This window comes from Epinephelus fuscoguttatus, linkage group LG18, assembly GCF_011397635.1.
Source record: "Epinephelus fuscoguttatus linkage group LG18, E.fuscoguttatus.final_Chr_v1".
In the NCBI taxonomy this organism is placed as follows: domain Eukaryota; kingdom Metazoa; phylum Chordata; class Actinopteri; order Perciformes; family Serranidae; genus Epinephelus; species Epinephelus fuscoguttatus.
The window spans coordinates 34,097,625-34,117,348 of NC_064769.1; the positions used below are offsets into that span (position 1 = coordinate 34,097,625).

A 19,724-nucleotide genomic window follows, 5' to 3' on the forward strand; every position below is an offset into this window, starting at 1 on the left:
CTAAACTTCAAAAACCTTGTGTGTATTTTCTGTGGAATTAATACCAAATAACTTTGTTCATTCCAGCAAAACGTCCAAGAAAATTATGAGGGAAATTATAGACCTGTAAAATAAAACTTTGCCAAATTCAGAAATGGTTAAATAATTAAAAAATTTGTATTCATTGGATGCTTATTGAAGCGGTAATAAAGTGTTCTGTGAGTTAAATGGAAAGTTAGCAGTGCATTACACAGACAAAGGAATATAAAAAGGACGGATGTGCAAACAATTAAAGTAGAGCACAAAACAAAGACCACAGTTTCAGGTTATGACCAGGAGGCAGATTTAAAGGAGGACACAGGACTTGCCTGATCTTGTTTAGGTTAGTTCACAGCCTCGGGGTCCTGGTGAGGAAAGCTCAACCATTTTAAGAGTGTATTCAGTTCAGTTTTGATTCTGTAGTAACCACAAGAGAGTTTCGCCTCATAAGGGATTACAGGATATAATTAATTGACCGATTTTATACACAAAGGTCATTTTACCCGTAATGAGGAGCAGTAAAACTCTTTTAATAATCTAATAATCAGTCCAAAATGTACTCCCCGCTCCATCTGGTCTCATGTAGCTCAGTAACTCCAGCGCAGTTCAGGAAGTCAGATCCCACTGCTTCACACATGAAAATCAAAAGATGAATAAACTGATCTTTGTACAATCGTGTTCTTTGCAACAGCTAATATCATCAATCAGAAGAACATTAATCTGCAATTAACTTGGTAAGCGAAAAATATTATATATATGCAAAATATTTAATGGTTCCAGCTTCTGAAATGTGTGGATTTATTGTTTTTCTTTGTCATTTTTAGATACATACAGTAGATAGATAGAGTAATTTACCAATCCAGGCAAGAAATTTCACTGTTACAGCAACTTAGAGCACTGGTGCCCAACCTGGGGGTCCAGACCTCCACTAAGGGTTGCCTAAAGGCCCTGACACACCAAGCCAACAGTCAGCCATCAGTCGTTGGGCCATTGGTGAGAGTCACTGTGAGATTTTGATGAGCATTTCGCAATTTTATTTATTTTTTTGAACTAAACATTTAATCAGTAGTAGGACAATGAAAATTATTGCTAGTTGCAGCTCTTGTTCCTCTAAGGCTTATCATTAAAATGAGGGTAGATTAAAGCTCAAAGAGGCTGTAATATTTCTGTCAGGAGTCTGTCTGCAGCATTTCTGATTAAATGTAATCTGGCAGATTAGACAGCTGCTCAGGGAGTTAAAATAGCGAAGATGAAAATAAAGAAACACGGATCACAAATTCCAGGAAATCTTAAATTCAGTGGTGTTTCCCGTCCCCTCTTTTTTCCCTCCTCTCATCTGTTTCTCAGCTATACGTCACTCACATGGACTTTTTCTGTTTCCTGCTATTTCCCCCATTGCCCCTCTCCACTTTGACCTGGTTTGCATGCCTGTGCTCATTACTCCTCCTGTCATGTGTTCACACAGGTGTTTACGGTCTGGTTGAATCAGACCTGGACAAGGTGTTCCGGCTTCCCACCACCACCTTCATCGGCGGCAACGAGAGCTCGTTGCCTCTCAGAGAGATTATACGACGCCTGGAGGTAAAATACTTTAAACTGGGTCATTCGTGTAAAAATAAAAATCTAGAATCATGATAATAACTATTTATAGCACCTTTCATGCAGAGATGCAGTCCAAAGTGCTTCACAAAACAGGATTACAAGTGTATCCGCCCCCTGATTCAGATACGCTACAAAAATAAATGGGTTCATCTTTGACCCATGCTACACCCTTCCACCATCATGAAAACCAGGCTGGTAGTTTTTCCATAATCCTGAAGACAAACAAGCAAACCTAACCGAAAAAATAATCCCCTTGGTAGAGGTAACGATAGCAATCGTCTGATAAAGTGGGATTACCCCAAATTAAAAACCAGAATAAAAATGTCTTTCATTTTAAGTTACCATCTAAGATCAAGATTAGATTAGATTGTACTGAGACAATGAAATATGATTTAGTATATAACCATAAGAACAAAACACCTTAAAGGGGTAGTGCACACCAAAATAAAAATTCACCCATTATCTACTCACCCATATGCCGAGGGAGGCTCAGGTGAAGTTTCAGAGTCCATTTGTACTCAATGATGAACTCAATAGATTTTGGTGGTCAAATGTTAAGGCCACTGTGACCCTGTCTGTCACATTCTGGTGAACACGATATCTTAAGAAGACTGTGAGGGATTTTCTTCAAAATTGGCACAAATGTTCACTAGGACTCGGTGATGAACTGATTTGATGTTGGTGGTCTGCAGTCAAGGTTACTGTGATCTTGCATCTGGCTCATTCTTGTGAAATCTCAAGCGTACCTTGAGGGTATCTCTTCAAATTCTTTTTCTTCAAAAGTCCACTTTGAGTCAAGGATGAACTGATTGGAATTTGGTGGTCAAAGGTTAAGGTTACTGTGACCCTGTCTGTCACATTCTCTACAGTGCAATATCTCAAGAAGGCCTTGAGGGAGTTTCTTCAAATTTGGCACAAACATCCACTTTGAGTCAAGGATGAGCAGATGAGAATTTGGTGGTCATAGGTCAACGTCACTGTGACCCTGTTTGTCACATTCTCATGAATGCAGTATCTCAAGGAGGCCTTGAGGGAATTTCCTCAAATTTGGCACAAACATCCAGCTGGACTCAACAGTGGACTGACTAGATTTGGTGAATTCATGCGCTAATCATGACAAAATTTCATACAAATCTGTAATAGGATAAAATGATGAAGTGATGACCTTTTCAATCCAAAAGGTCAAAGGGCAACTTTACTGTGACATCATAATGTTCTGCAAAAACACTTTCTGGCATTATTTAATGTCATAAGTCAGGAACAGAGGGGGAGACATTTGGTCAGATATTGAATTGGTGATTCCTATCTTGAGTGTTTACTTTAAAACTGTGCTGATTGTACAGATCTTCTGTGCTGCTGGGGGGAAGTTGTTGATGAAGTATCCATGTTTTCACAGACATATATGTCAACTGTAAGTGCAACTTGACTGGTGCGCAGAGGCGTACAACAGCGAGGCAATAAATCTGGTCGGACCATAAAATAAAAAGTTATCAAAGGTCAAAAGATTTGAAAATCTGCGACAGATGAAAGTTCTCGAGGAACCAGAGGATCTTAAGACTTTATGGCCATGAAGAGCTTATAAAGTAATCAATAATATCTTGCAGCCATTCAAACCCTCTTCTCTGTCTTCCAGATGGCCTACTGTCAACATATCGGAGTAGAGTTCATGTTCATTAACGACGTGGAACAGTGCCAGTGGATCAGACAGAAGTTTGAGACACCAGGAGTCATGCAGTTCAGTCTGGAGGAGAAGAGGACTCTTCTGGGCAGAATGATCCGATCCACAAGGTCTGTATTTGTTTCTCCACATTCCTCAACACACCTCAGTCAGTAACTGGAAAAACATGCAAAGCAGCTTGAGGTGTTTCTGTGAGTTTGAGGAGGGGGATGTATTGTTCTGAGCCACAATATGAAGCAGCAGCACCACCACCTGTTCACAGGTTTGAGGAGTTCCTCCAGAGGAAGTGGTCTTCGGAGAAACGATTCGGTCTGGAGGGTTGTGAATCGCTCATCCCAGCTCTCAAAACCATCATCGACAAGTCCAGTCAGAGCGGAGTGGAGAGCGTGATAATGGGGATGCCCCACAGGTAAACAGTGGCATTATATCTCTTACAATAAGATGTCAAACTGGTGTTGTTGTCTAAAGCTTGGCAGACTATGCATGTTTAAATATTTTTGTACGTGTGTTAGCTCACGCTACTTATCATGCTGCTGTTCTCTGACTCACTCTTGCCCTGGGGCTGTTAAATACCAGATCTCAGTACTCATCCCTAGCTGGGTCAGTTGGAGGTTGCATCTGAGCCAGTTGTGGCCAGCCAGCTGCCAGTTGTGTAGCTTTGTGTCCCTTCCTGATTTGTCTTTCTCCATCTCCAGGGGGAGGCTGAACGTGCTGGCTAACGTGATCCGAAAGGACCTGGACCAAATCTTCTGCCAGTTCGACTCTAAACTAGAAGCAGCTGATGAGGTGTGAACACCAACTGCTGAGCCCAGAGCAAACTTTGATTAGTTTCATTAGTGATCAGTGGTTGTAAAGCTGCAAATACTAATTATTTTACTGTCAATTAATCTGTTGATTTGTGTTTGGATTGATTGATTATTTGTTTAAGACTATAACATATCACACAGTTTCCTTCTTGTCATTTTGGGAGGTACACTTACCATATTGGTCTCATCTAACTCTTGGCAAGTAACCGAATAAGTGTATTTTCCAAAATGTCAAGCTGGTCTCTTAAATTGCTTGTTTTGACCGAGCAACAAGCCAAAACCCAAACCTTTTTATAAACTACTGAATTAGGTCTAGTTGTAGCTGTGTCACGGAACATCATTGCCAAACAGTCTGTTTAAATATGCTGGCTTTAACTCTTGATTTTCTGCTCTCAGGGTTCTGGTGATGTGAAATATCACTTGGGGATGTATCACAAGAGGATGAACCGGGTCAGCGACCGGGAAATCACAATGTCACTTATGGCAAACCCGTCCCACCTGGAAGCGGTGGACCCAGTGGTGCAGGGAAAAACCAAAGCTGTGCAGTTCTACTGTGGAGACACAGAGGGCAAGAGGGTACACTGAGCTTCATATAAACATATTGAAATGAAACAAAAACACATTTGCTTGTGTTTGCAGCATGTTTGTAACCTGATGGATGATTTCACAGGTGATGTCTATTCTGCTTCACGGTGATGCTGCATTTGCAGGCCAGGGTATCGTGTACGAGACGTTCCACCTGTCTGACCTGCCGTCCTACACCACACACGGCACAATACACGTGGTGGTCAACAACCAGGTAGGCTCTGATTACGGGCTAGCATGGTTAAAAAAGATTAGATTAAAAAATAAAACCAGTTTAGCTACATTAAATGTTGTTTTCTCAAGGTGCTGACGACTTTTGAATACACAGCCTGAAATGACATTGAAAGACAGTAGATCTTGCTGATTTGAGATTCAGCCTCACTGATTAGAATGAGCACAGTATGATAACAGCTGTATGTAGTAATTAACTCTCTCATCCACACAGATCGGTTTCACCACAGATCCCAGGATGGCACGTTCATCTCCTTATCCCACAGATGTCGCACGAGTGGTCAACGCTCCTATCTTCCACGTCAATGCAGACGACCCAGAGGCTGTGATGTATGTGTGTAAAGTAGCAGCTGAGTGGAGGAACACCTTCCATAAAGATGTAGTCGTAGACTTGGTAAGTTTATAGGAGGTGTTATTTATGGCTCTTTCATTATATGCAGGGGGTTTCCTCTGCTGAAATGATGGTTAGGGGATTTTTGAGGAGGATCCAAGGCAGAATGAAGTCATAGCATATCAAGACATTTTAATTACCTACTGGCATTTATTGCATGAGCTACAGCTTCTTATACATTAAAGAGAGGCCTGACAGGTCTAGGAAGTTAAACAACTGGCTGTGAAGAAGGTTTGTCAATACAGTAGGAGTGTCAATGCAAATCACACTCCCAGAGGCAAATAGTGTTTTGAATCTGAATTTGATTTAGATATGTCACCTGCATGCTCAAACCTGTCTGTTTCAGAACCTGTCGGTTCAGAGAGACAGGGAAGGTTTATAGCAGAGAAAGTAAACAAGTTATAAATAAAAAGCAGGAAAGACCTGCCTTTTTAACAGCTTAAAATATCACTGTAAGACAGGGCTAATGTGGGAAACCCAGTCTGACTCAATGGATGTACAGCCCCATTTGGCTACTCTTATTATCTGCGTTTTTAGGGACTTTGTGCAACATGTTGTACAAGCACATTGAAAGGCAAAAGTGTTTATATCTGATCCCACTGGACACATTCAAAGGCAAGGTGAAATGCAGGTCAACATGTAGAGAGGAGGACGCAATATTGTTTAAATATAGGAAAATAATGGCACACATTTTCAGAGAGGCATTCATATTGTCGCACTTCGTTGTTCACATGAAAAGTGACAGAAATTAATAGCTGTGTCAGGAATAAGATGAGAGAGAAGTTCAAGCCCTGGGGGCCCTAATCTCAACACATCTGGACCATCACAGTGTGAGGTGGATGTAAATGTCGGATTGTTGGTGTCAGGAAGTTAAAGAAATTGTTGGACACAACACCCCCATATCTGACTTCAGTAAATCGGGGGAATGTGTTTGGTGTTAGGGGCCGTTCACATGCCGCGTTTTTTGTGCCTTCAAATTAGATGTCAAGGTAGACATGCTAAAGGTGCGCCCAAAAGTGAGAGCATCACCATCGTGGGGTGCAAGCGTTCCCAAGCGCCTTTTTATAGGGGCGTGACAGCTGTGCCCAAAGACACTAGTTCCCAACCTAGGGGTCCATTAGGGAGTCACCAAAGCTTCACAAGGGGTGGCACCTCGAAGTTGATCAGCTCTGAACTCAGGGTTTTGGACAAGTAGGCTATGCTATGGTGCTGGTTATGGTCGCTTGACAATGTCATGTGCACCCTGTCACTGTGTCATTAAAAGCTGGTACAGAGTGGGCACAACAGTAGCACCCAGTGCCCAACCTTGCAATTTCCAGGTGGTAAAAGACCAGGCATATGTCCTTACATCATCTGAAGGGCAGCTCTGATGGAGTATAATGGCCTATTCCTTTGTGCTCTTCCTTCCAGTGCCTGTGTTATTGGGCTCAACAGGCTAAAAGTGGCGTTAACAGACAGACAAGAGATTTGACAAGAGACAAATTTGAGACTATGGAAACCTTGAACTTGTGATAATTTGCCAAGTGCAGATCAAAACTGAAATTCAGAGTAACACACTAATGTTTTGCATGATAATCAATCAAAATGGACACTTGGTTGTTTGAACAAGAGAAATTTGTCATAAGAAAAGCATGTCTAAACCTTTGCTTCCTCACATCCAGGTCTGTTACAGACGTAACGGCCACAATGAGATGGACGAGCCGATGTTCACCCAGCCGCTGATGTACAAGCAGATCAAGAAGCAGAAAGGCGTCCTGCAGAAGTTTGCTGAGAAAGTCATCGCTGAGGGAGTCATCACGGCACAGGCGTATGAGGTAAAGCAACCTGCACTGCTGCAGATACTGCTTATCAGACATGCAAACATGTACAAGGCTTTGGAGCAGACAAGGTGGTTGTCCTCTGCTGTCGTGGTCGTGCACAGTGTGATACTTTTTAACAGTTAAATTCTCAAAACAGCCTCTGTGTCACATTTACTTTGGGACTATTCTAAATCTCAAGGGGCTGTTTCTACACAGCTGCAGCACTCTATACTGAAGGAATAAGGCTTTATTGAAATTGCAAGATGAGGTTTCATTGTCAGCGAGAGGAGACATAATGGAGCATCTCTACAGTCTGAATGAAATAGTAATAGAATAGTCTGACGCAAACAAAAGTGTTTTTGAGAGAGAGAGGTGCAAAGGGCAAAAACTGCTAATTTTTCAGTCTGCTCAGTTCTTCAGGCTCTTTTGTGCTATCAGCAGGAACAAGACAATAACTGATGACTTACAGGCACAAAAATGTAGTCCGTACATTTCTGCACATCTATTTGTAATTTGTGTGAAGTGCTACACACTTAAAAGAAAAGTGAATTAATTACTGTACGCTGAAGACATTTCAAAGCGATTAACCCTGCTTACACCTGGTATTAAAAGTATAATATGCAACTTTTTTGCTTTAAAATGTCTTAAAATGACCAAACCAAGACTTACATAATCCCAAATATTTCCAACAAAGTTCAAACCCAGAGAAAGCTATCATTTTAGTCAAGGATCATGTGGTCACTGTCGCCTGTCAGTGGCTTCATATCCTCTTTCTGCATGTGTCAGTGCTGTAGTTGTTTGCAGGAAGCTGTTACAAACTGACTTTATGTCAAGTTTTAAGCCAAAATTTTACGTTACAGTTTTTAGAGCTTAGTCATTTATAACTGTGTTTTACCCGAATGAAGGATTTTTGTCAGCAGACGTCTAGATCTGTGGTGTATGTGTTTATTTGTGAGAAGTGGGGAAGTGAGATCTGATCACAAGTGGTCACTTAAGACGTATGAGGACACGATTGTAATGCCAGGTATCAACAGACAGGCTTAGAGCTTTCTATTTGAAATCAGACCACCCAAGATGAATGTTAATACCAGATGTAAACAGGGCCTGTTGGAGAAATGACTGAGGTTTCACGTAGTAAGCAAACACCTGAAATGTGGCCACATCTCAAAGGCTGTCACAACCTTTCACTGTCAGGAGGTGAATATGTTCTGCAACCTATACAGGCTTGTGACTAAGCAATGAGCTACTGTACATAAGACAGATATTCGCATAAGTTTTCCATCTCTTTCAGGAGGAAATAGCGAGGTACGACAAAATCTGTGAAGACGCTTATGCTCGTTCCAAAGATGAGAAGATCCTTCACATCAAACACTGGCTGGACTCACCATGGCCCGGTGAGAATTCTTATATTTTTATTAATTTTTATTGTATATTCATCACAGTTTGTGTTTTTTGCGTGCATTGACCTGTGAAATCTTTGTGTTGGTATGTCTGTAGAGTTTTTCACACTGGAGGGACAGCCCAAAACTATGAACTGCCCTGCCACTGGCATCACTGAAGAAGAGCTCATCCATATTGGAAACATTGCTTCCTCTGTGCCAGAGGAAGACTTCACGATACATGGAGGTACTGTCTGCTCTCCTCATCTTGTTTCAATGTCTGACAGTGTTGCCAGTCTCTTTTTAAATCTGTGTTTTGACGCTGTTTCAGGTTTGAGTCGCATCCTAAAGGGCCGTGCTAACATGGTGAACCAGCGAGTGTGTGACTGGGCTCTTGGGGAGTATATGGCCTTTGGCTCTCTGCTCAAAGAGGGGATCCACGTACGCCTCAGTGGACAGGATGTGGAGAGGGGCACGTTCAGGTACAGGTTCTGGTTCTCTCTGTGTGTTTTGGAGGTGTGTCCAAAGGTTTGTGCAGATGTGATTTCTTCCTCATGAGGATCTTTATGGCTTCAGAGAAACCCCCCTATCTACTGTACATTCAGTTTTAAAGCATGATTTACACCAGTCGATTACAGAAAGACAATGGTGAAAAATACTGGATGAAATAGGGTCGTCACTGTCAGGAAACAGACAAGGATTAATGCTGTTTTTGTTTTTACAATTTTTGCTCAACTTATCCTTTTTGTTTCTGCCTCACAGCCATCGACACCATGTTCTTCACGACCAGAACGTTGATAAGAGGATCTGCATCCCAATGAACTACATCTCCCCTGATCAAGCTCCTTACACTGTCTGCAACAGCTCTCTGTCCGAGTATGGAGTGCTGGGTGAGTAACATCGGCCTCTTTCACACAGGCTATGCCAACCTAAAAATGTCTAGGCATTACCCGAGGGAGCTGTATGAGAGAACACTTAGTTAAGTTGGATCGGACATTAAACAGACTTTACCTTGCCCGCTCTCCAGCACAAAATCAGTGTTATGTCCAATTGAGCCTATATGTGGATAGAGCAGGTAACTGTCCAGAGAATTCTCAGCAAGTGAGTGAGTGTGTTGATGATGTTTCTGTCATGCGATGTGCATGAAAGCAGAAGAAAATAAACATCTGAAGGTGAAGAAAAACAGTAATTTTAATCAGGAGAGACTCGTTTTTTATAGTAAAAGAATATTTATTAAGGTGCACATAAGAATGAAAAATGAAGAAAGTCTTTGGTCATTAGATCCCGTAGAGATGGTATGATTTAAGGAGGGTGATGAATCCATAGTCGAATAGGGAACTGGGTCTAGACAATGATGGTGGTAGAGGTGGTGAACTTGAGATGAGAGGATCGTGGAGAAGGTGAAATGATCTGGATGAGTAGAGGAATGAGCCTTTGCTGAGCTTGTCCTGGACTCTTGATATGATGGCTGATTGGCTGATAAAGATCGTGGCGATTTGTTTTTTTTTTTTTTAAAGATATTTTTTGGGGCATTTTAGTCTTTAATTGATAGGACAGACAAGTGTGAAAGGGGGAGAGAGAGAGAGGGAGTGACATGCAGCAAAGGGCCACAGGCTGGAGTCGAACCTGAGCCGCTGCGGCAACAGCCTTGTACGTGGGGCGCCTGCTCTATCCACTAAGATCGTGGCGAAGTTTGATTGGATAACTAGAAAAGCAGTGGGAGTGGGATGGAGAGAATTGTGAATAGGGATGCACCAAATATTCGGTAACCGAATATATTCGGCCGAATATTGCAAAAAAACACACATTCGGTATTCGGTGGAATAAGTTAAAAGCAAGGCCGAATAATAGCGGCGTGTTTTGATAACGCAATCAAACAGCGTGTCGTGACGGGCGGAGTAAAATGTCAGCAGTGTGGCGATCCGTCCGTCACTGCACTCGCATTTGCGACTAAAAATAGTTTTGAGCGAGCAAAATAGGCTTTAATCATTCAGCACACTGTGCGAGCAGCCTACAGATTTCAACCAGCAGCAGAAACTAAAGGTGAATCCCACCGATTGTGGGTTGAACGGGGGTCACAGACACAGACAGTAATGTATTCTTGTCAAATACGGCGGCCATCGGCTTACCAGCTACGGATCATTCAGCTCCAATAATATCCTCTTCTTGGCGTCATGACTGCCCAGAAGTACCTGAACAGCCGAGCCAGCCGAACACAGGCATGTGATGTGTCAGAGGAGAAACGAGCCATTCACGGCCCACAGACCTCACCGCACTTTAGGGACTGTTCCTTACTTATGAAGGGACTGTTCTTTACTTGTCAGGGGAGGAGGGTGGCTGGTTGATTTTTATTTTATTTATTTATTTTATTTCGATCCCCCCTATGTTAATCACTCATTGATGCTGTTTTTGAAGTATGAATAAGTCAATAAGTAATTTATTCCATTGAAATATCATTGATGTATTATAGAAAAGTGATTTATCTTTTTATAAATGACAAAAGGCACATCTGCCTCATTTTCGTTGTGGTATCGTGATACTACTCAGAACCATGATATTTTCACTTGTATCGTACAGTGGGATCCAATTTTGGTACCGTGACAACACTAATCTGGAGGGGGTTCATCTGCAAAAACTAATGAAAACTAAACAACGATATTCGGTACTCAGTATTCGGCCAAGCGTTTAATGTTATTCAGCTTCAGCTTCGGCCACAAATTTTAATTTTGGTGCATCCCTAATTGTGAATGGATGAGCACAAAGAAAGGCTTCCTGACTGAACTTACAGTAGGCCGAGCTTCATTTATACAAAGACATCAATGAAAATATGAGATGACGAGATTTGGGAACTTCTCTCTGTAAGGGCCGAAGTCAAAATGGTCAGACAAATTCAAGGAATAGCAAGAGACTTATGCCTTACCAAATTAAGAACTGGCTATGTCACCATAGTGTTATCTGCGTCATGTCCTGCCTCCTGCACGCTCTACACAGGTGCCATCCCTCACCTAAACCAAACAGAGTATTTTCAGTAAGTGAAAATGCTTCTGACACAATCTCCTGTTGCGCGCTACATACATGCTACATGCTATACAGTAAACAGAATCCCTGTACAAAGATCCCCCAGAAATTGTCAGTAGTTTTAAATATCTTGTAGCTGTGATTGATGGTTACTTCAACTCCACAATCCTCATTATAAAGACAGTATTACAGTAACTACAGGTGTTGCCACAACCAAGACTGATATCTTGTTATCTTTGAGTTTGTCACTTCCAGACTCATTGAAGATTGATTTGTTCATCAGTGAACCTGCTCTTTTTTCTGTGCAGGTTTTGAATTAGGCTTCGCCATGGCCAGTCCCAACGCGCTGGTGCTGTGGGAGGCCCAGTTCGGAGACTTCCACAACACGGCTCAGTGTATCATCGACCAGTTCATCAGCTCGGGTCAGGCCAAGTGGGTCAGACAGAACGGCATCGTGCTGCTGCTTCCTCACGGCATGGAGGGAATGGTAGGAGCAGAGAAACTTGATGTGCCACATTCTGCATTTAGCTGTGTCTCAGGCTGGATTATTTCTGTCTCATGATGCTGCAATGTCACCTTGTGATCAGGGCTGATCTACATTTTCACTGGAGCTGTGTTAAAAATATATAACTTCCTGATTGGGTTTCCATGTTATCTCTTTCTCTCAGGGTCCAGAGCACTCGTCTGCCCGGCCTGAAAGGTTTCTACAAATGTGCAATGATGACCGCGATGTCTTTCCTGTGAGTTTGTTTCAGAAACATCACATTTTTTGCACCTGTCACTCCTTATAATTTCCGACTTTGCTCATATTCATCAGATTGAGACTCAATCCAGAACTCTAAAACTCTAATTGAATCCATACCAACGTGACCCCTCCTGTTTACATACTGCACTGCTCCAAAATTTACAGCATGCTTATCTCCCAAACAGAAGAGATCCTGTTCTGAGTATTCTTACTTGCCTCTGATTTTTATCCCTACTTATTTTTTTGTTTTTAGGAACTGACAGAGGACTTTGCAGTGCGTCAGCTGAACGACTGTAACTGGATCGTTGTCAACTGCTCCACTCCTGCAAACTACTTCCACGTCCTCCGTAGACAGATCCTGCAGCCCTTCAGGAAGCCTGTAAGTGGCACACCGTGAAACCGTGACTCAAAGTACAAAATAACGTGGTTCAAGGTCACTGAGCATGTTCTGTGCTCTCTTTTTATCTCCTCAGCTGATAGTGTTTACTCCCAAGTCTCTGCTGCGCCACCCTGAGGCCAAGTCCAGCTTTAACGACATGCTGCCAGGTGAGTACTGACAGAAAGAAGTACAGGATGTAAACTTCCACTCCTCTGATCTATATTGTAGTCTCTCTTTGTGTTACTGAGAGTCTGTGCCTGTGTTGTCCTGCAGCCACACACTTCAAGCGTATCATCCCAGACAACGGGCCTGCAGCTGCCAGCCCAGAAAAAGTCAAGAGAGTCATTTTCTGCACGGGAAAGATCTACTATGAACTGGCCCGAGAGCGCCAAAACAGAGGCATGGATGATGCTGTCGCTATTGTTCGCATCGAACAGGTAATGTCAGAGTGGAGGAGCTGTTGAGAGTAAAACTGCAGTGGAGACAAGAACTGGATGCACAGGAGGTGTAGGGAGGTTTTTTTGCAACCAAATAAAACAGTTTAATCTGCTTTCTATGGCATCTACTTTCGTTGCCTGTCTTAAATGTGATCAGTACATGTTTTCCCGGAGGGTAATGTTGGCTGGTTGGTTTGCTGTCGCACACTTTGGTCCAGGTCATGTCTCAAATATGAGCCAAATTAGCGCTGAAATTTGGTGGAGGTATTTCATCCCCAGGGGATGATTCATAAAGATTTTGGGCACCCTTTGACATTTCTGATAATGCCATTATCAAGTCAAATTTTCTCTGCTCCTGACACTTTGATTAGAAACAAATGGTCAGATCCCCATGGTATTTTCTGTTGCTGAAACTATAATATTGTGTTAGAGCAAGCAAAGCAAGCAAATTAGAAAACGGCTCACTGTTGCTAAAAAAAAAAAAAAAAGATTAGAAGTACTCAAAGTTTCGTAAAAATGGAGCAAGAGTGAGTGAGTGTTTTTTCAAGCGAGCAACATGATGAGGTAGATATCTTCTTCAGGAAGGACTGGAACAATCTCATGTTTTCTTGTTAGCATCCAGTTAGGACAAGGTGTTTCACAACTGGCGAATATTCACCCTTAACTACCCCTAACCTTAGCTAACATTTGTATAACTAACTGGGGAAGGCAGCTAACGGCTAATTTGGTTCGTAGTGAAGTACAACAGATAGCTGAAATCAAGTGATGTGAACACAGAGGCTCTGGGCTCAGAACCAGCATGAACAAAGACAGCAAAACTCTTACTTACTTTTCATACCGTCCACAGCAGCACAAAACCACTTCACTCCTTCTGTTGTTTATTTTCAACAATGACAGACCTACTTAAATGACACAAGTCACAAATACGTATTTTCAGAAGTTAGCATGTGTTCCTAAATCCTCCCCTTGTTTGTTCTGTCTCTGTACAGCACTGAGAGAGTCTGCTGCCCACAGACAGCAATGATTTGCTCTCCATTTCTGACTCTCTGATGATAATGATAATAATAATAAAAATAACAGTAACATTTATTTATACAGCACCTTTCAAAACACAGTTTTTAACAATTTTAAAAAAGTAGGTTTTCAGAATTGATTTAAAACCGAGACTGAGTTTGCAACCCTGAACTCCTCAGACAGGTCATACCAAAGTCGTGGAGCTCCGACTGCAAAGGCTTTGTCACCCTTGTGTATTAATCTAGACCTCGAAACAACAAAAAAAGATGCATCTGAGGATCTCAGGGTGCAAGAAGGAACATAGGGCAATCAAAGAAATATTGTAACTTGGAGCAAGGCCTCTCAGGGTTTTGTAAGTAATCAATACGATCTTAAAATCAATTTTAAAAGCAACAGGGGACCAGTGTAGGGACGCCAGATCATGTTTTCTAGTCTGACAGCAGAGTTTTGGATGAACTGGAGGTGCGAATGTCGGGAGAATCTTAACCAGATCTCAACGCTAATAGACTTATTCGACAAGGTGCCTCATAAAATTCCCAGAGCAAGTTGAAATTTTTGTTTGTAACTGTCCATTATTCACGTCACCTGGCACAAAATCACATCTTGCATAATCTTCGCTTTTGGTGTGAAAACCCTATTACAGGGAATTCCTAACTTGGATGCATTGCAGACAAGAGAGCAAGCAAACATCAGATTACTTCAGTTTATGAAGATGTCCTAGCCTGCTCCATGTGTCAGGTAATGGGCTAAATGACATGTTGCTTGTTTGCAAAAAATGCTCACCTGGTTCAGCCTATTATCAGGGCAATAGCAGGCCATTGTCCAGGCTCAGTCAGAGTTTAACAGGCTCCCTAAATGTTGTTATTGCTGATAGTATATCTGGACAATTTTTGTTCTCCATCCACCAGAGTTTGCTTGCTCGCTGTATGTTAGGAAAAGGTGTAAGGGAGGGAGAGGTGTGAGGCACGTGCTCAGTCATAACTCAGTCAAATCAGAACACACAGACATGAAAGACATGTTTTAAACGTCCATAAATCTGCTTAGAAATCAGAAGATAGGCGCTCCTTACAACTGCAGAACCTGCCTGAAAATGAAAATGTTTTTATGTCTTCTTCAGTATCAAAGTAATCCAGTGATAGTTGTCTGTACGTCCTGTACATCTGGACACTGCAAACAGGAACTGCTTCTGTCTAATTCAGCATACTTCTAATGTAGACAATTTGCCAAACATAAAAAATACAGGCTTAAAAACAGCTAACGCTAACTGATGTGTGTCTCAACTGTAAGCATGATTATGCCATACATTCTAAGTACTCTTAACATCAGATTTTTCCTCTCCTCTCAGCTCTCACCCTTCCCGTTTGACCTGGTGAAAGCAGAGACTGATCGTTATCCAAATGCTGATCTGATGTGGTGTCAGGAGGAGCACAAGAACCAGGGCTACTACAACTACGTCAAGCCCCGTATCCGCACTACCATCAAACGCACCCAGCCCGTCTGGTGAGTTCACCTTGCCAGATATCAGTAAGTATCTCTGCTGTGAACGTACGCACGCTCACATGTGTGTGTGTGTGTGTTTGCAGGTACGCTGGTCGTGACCCTGCAGCAGCTCCAGCTACTGGAAACAAGCAGACTCACCTCATGGAGCTGCAGCGTTTACTGGACACAGCGTTCGACCTGGAAGCTTTCTCAGGAAAAGTGTAACAGCTGGTTTACACCTCCCTCCCTCCCTCCCTCCACGCTCCCACACATTTGATTCACCCTGCCGTCAAGCTTCAGGTCTTCAGCGCAGGTTCCCCCCCATGAGACTGGCTTTGCATTGATGTGTGTTCTTCCTCAGTATATTTACATATCAGACCTGATATCAGGTGGAATCTCTAAACTAAACGCACAATGACTTCTAACACTGTTACCATGACGACCTCGTGTTCACAGTGATGGACACCACTACAGAATATAATGCAGGTTAAAACAACAGCATTGAATGTATGAATTTATACAACATTAATTTGTAAGACAAAGAGTTTTATCTTCTTTTTTCATTTGCTCTTATTTTTACACAATCATGTCAACCTGCTCCGCAAATCCAGAATCAACCATTACACTGTGTGCAATAATAAAGAGTTAGGTCGGGCAGCCAGAGGAAATGTAGAAAGCAATGATGGACATTTTTTACGGGATAGTTTGACATTTTGGGAAATAAGTTCATTCACCTTCTTGGAGAGCGCTAGAGGAGACTGTACTCGTCTCTTACCAGTCAGTTAGCTTAGCTTAGCATAAAGACTGGAAGTCCAAAGGTGACACAATCTGTTTAAGAGCACCTCTAGCACTCACTAATTCACACGTTATATCTTATTTGTTTATCCATACAAGAATCAAATTGTTGAAATGACAATTCATGTTTTTAAACGGGTTTATTTGCTGCACTTTTTCTTGGCTGGGCGCTTTGACTTTTGTTAAAAAAAAAAAAAAAAGGCATTAAATTTATTACAGTAAATTAAAAATAAGGCCCCAATTGGTACGAAAATGTCTTAAATCCATATTTAAAAATCTTAACCCTCATAATCCTGTTTAAAATAAAAATAAAAAAAAAAACTAGAAGCTATAAACTATTTGCAATGGAAAGCTAAGACTTCCGTCTTTTGTGCCATCACATTGTTTGTGTGCGATGACGACATTACGTTATGCTACAAGCGGTCCAAAAGACAGTGAAAATATGCAGTGACGTCAGAGTGTTGTGCGGTCATGGCTGTGGGAGATTGTCATTTACATGATCCTGTTTAAAATCAATCTAAAATAAAAACCGTAATAGCCAGAGCGTTCTTTTTGCAGCAGTAGCAGCAGCAGCAAGTTGCACATTGTGTTCTACCTTAAGCCCCTTTTTAAACAGGAATTGTGCAAATTTGCAGGAAAGCCCAATCAGTCTTCTTTCAGCATTGGCAGTATAAAAACAAAATCGGGGAGTGCAGCAAAATGCCGCCTACCTACTTTTGTTTATACAGAATGTGCCTTTTTCGGGGCAATGGGGGGCGTGAGCAAGTAACAAAACGTGTAGCTCAGCGTGTGACGTAAACAGTGACGTGGGAGGGAAGCCGCGGCTGGTCAGTTCTTCGGCGATTCTCTCGTAAGTTGGTCCGTCCTTCACCGTCCCCGTCATCTGACGGTTAATGACCTCTTCATTTGCGAGGACAAGGAGGGCGCACAATTCCTTGTCTCCCCAGTTGCTCATCTTTACAGTGTCTGTCAGGTTTGTGTTTCCCTCTTGCTACTAGCTGCTCGCTAATTCCTGCTATCAGCTGTTTCCTGTTTATCCACCGCCAGTGGCTCGCACGTGCGGCGTCATCAACAGCTCCTCCCACAAGTCATCAACAGCTCCTCCCACAAGTCATCAACAGCCCCTCCTGTGGCGGAAGGCGGCCTCGTTCTTTTTAAACCAAAAAGGTTCCACCAATATAGACCCGTTTCCACTGAAGAAGTTCCTGGTACTATTTGGGGGGCAGGAACTTTACAGGAACGTCCTCTCGCTCGGCCCTCTCAACCGCCATGTCTCCACTGAGAGGGCGGAGTAGGAGGAAGGTTCCTGTAAAGTTACCGGGCTCTGGATGTGACGTAATCGTTGCACGACCATTTTGACCGGGGCGACGCGGCAAAGAAACAACGATTTGTCTTCCATTTCTTGCTTTTCTTCTTGCGACTCCTTTTAAAAATGTGACTCCTTGTCTGATGAGTTTTAAAAATGCCGGCTATTTTGTCGCTTTCTTTTGACGTCACATCCCGCCTTGAGTATATCCAATCAGCACCAAGTAAACCCCAAGCCCCACCCAGGAGTTTTTCGGGGCCGTTGTGAGTACCAATTGTGAGGCAGGGACTGTAAAAGTTCCAGAACTCTGTCCTTCGGGGGTGGTTCCTGCGGTGGAGACACGCACACGCTGTATCCAGTCTTTATGCTAAGCTAGGCTAACCAGCTTCATATTTAGCGTACAGACATGACAGTGGTTTCAACTGTCTCATCTAACTCTCATCAAGAAAGTGAATCAGTGTATGTCCCCAAAATGTCAAACTATTTCCTTTAACCAGGGATGCACAATACTGGATGCACTTTTTTCTCTCCTAATTCCACTGAACATCAAGTCTCTCCTGTCGTGGAGTTAACACATTATTATCCCTACTCGCATTGTGACTGCCCACTGACAGACTCATAAAACACACTACTTTTAAATCATAAGAAAACTGCTTCAACTCAGGTTACATGTTCAACATGCAGTATTTATATTTATGGAACATTTTCAAACTAAACTGCACAATTCTACTCTTACAGGCTTAGATAACGTTCTCTCTGAGATACACTAAAGACACATAATTAAAGCGTCATCTGATCAGCCTGTCACAGTGGCAGGAATTCATTTTAAAGCCTTTATCTACTGACACAGATGACGTGCCAGTATTGTCGTGCATTCCTACTTTAAACTGGATTTGAACATGTGGCAGTGTTTCACAGCTAAAGTGAGATAGTGACCACATGAGCGTCATAACCTGGGACTGGTGATAATTTGAAATGTTTAGGCCAAGTAACGATTGCTGAACAGTAGTAGGGCCATTTTGATTAGCTTTTATAATGTTTGAGTCAGCGCCCACATGATAACTGTGACAAAATGAGACATTAATGTTTACCTTTAGTTAAAAATCTTGTTTCAGTCTGTAAAGAAACAAATCGAAGGGGCTCCACATATTTCTGCACTTTTATCTGAGTTCAGCTGTGACTTTAAATGACTCTGTGAGGGGAGGCTTCATACATCATTTACCACAAACACACCTCTTCTTTTACAGTTCATTTCTTTCTCATATACTCAGCTTTGTTTTCTCTATTTATTATTTCCTCCCTGGTTGACTCACCGTCCGGCCTCGGCCTCGTCACTGTATGTTTACGTCTTTGTTTGTGCCAAATCTAACAGATGACTTGAAATTATATTTCAGTACAGAAATCATGCCAATGCAAAGAGAGAGACTTGTGTAAAGACATGATGAGATTCCTCAGCTCCTCAGATTTGAAGGATGTATTTATTTTCATAAAGTGTTTTATGTTTTATTGTTTTCGATAAATAAAGATTATAGTTCCTGGTGAACGCGGCTGTCGTTGTCTGTTGAAGGCACTGAAACATGTTGCATATCCTGTCTGTCACACTGTGCTGTCCTCAGGGTTCACACACGTTCTCAGAGACAAAGTTTTAGACTTTTCAAGGACCCATAATTTGAAAAAAGTCTTGCCCCACATGCCTGGCGTTTTCGAACATATCAGATTCGAACTGGTCATCACACACTGACACATATTAGAGCTACGATATGTCGACAGCTTCAGAAAATAAATGTGCTGTTTTACCGTAACAGTTTCATTACACACAACAAAATTCCAAGATTTTTCCCAAACTTGCAATGATTTTTACTGATTTCATGCCTTTTCCAGGCCTGGAAGATGTATTATACTTGCATTTTATTTGGCTGAACGTATTTTGGATGATGCTTTTGTTTAGACATTGCTGACATTGATCTTTGTGAAGTATTTTAATGCTTTATAATCACTCTAAAATACACAGAATCCAAATTACAACATACATTACTCTGAAATGGGCCATTCTGCATGAGCA

At 42.1% G+C, this 19,724-nt stretch overlaps 1 protein-coding gene across 1 annotated transcript in view; it reads left to right on the forward strand.

Annotated features, from left to right (window-relative positions):
- Positions 1-19,220, forward strand: part of ogdhb (oxoglutarate dehydrogenase b) — a 38,174-nt gene extending 18,954 nt beyond the window's left edge. The window contains exons 5-23 of the mRNA XM_049603871.1: positions 1,484-1,599; positions 3,254-3,408; positions 3,561-3,707; positions 3,994-4,084; positions 4,501-4,680; positions 4,775-4,903; positions 5,135-5,314; positions 6,973-7,125; positions 8,402-8,504; positions 8,608-8,736; positions 8,821-8,971; positions 9,252-9,379; positions 11,816-11,994; positions 12,176-12,247; positions 12,506-12,631; positions 12,726-12,798; positions 12,905-13,068; positions 15,428-15,582; positions 15,666-19,220. Of these exons, the coding sequence (XP_049459828.1) occupies positions 1,484-1,599; positions 3,254-3,408; positions 3,561-3,707; positions 3,994-4,084; positions 4,501-4,680; positions 4,775-4,903; positions 5,135-5,314; positions 6,973-7,125; positions 8,402-8,504; positions 8,608-8,736; positions 8,821-8,971; positions 9,252-9,379; positions 11,816-11,994; positions 12,176-12,247; positions 12,506-12,631; positions 12,726-12,798; positions 12,905-13,068; positions 15,428-15,582; positions 15,666-15,786 (2,552 nt within the window). The 3' untranslated portion in view covers positions 15,787-19,220. The remainder of the gene's footprint in view (positions 1-1,483; positions 1,600-3,253; positions 3,409-3,560; positions 3,708-3,993; positions 4,085-4,500; positions 4,681-4,774; positions 4,904-5,134; positions 5,315-6,972; positions 7,126-8,401; positions 8,505-8,607; positions 8,737-8,820; positions 8,972-9,251; positions 9,380-11,815; positions 11,995-12,175; positions 12,248-12,505; positions 12,632-12,725; positions 12,799-12,904; positions 13,069-15,427; positions 15,583-15,665) is intronic.
- The last annotated feature ends 504 nt before the right edge of the window (positions 19,221-19,724 follow it).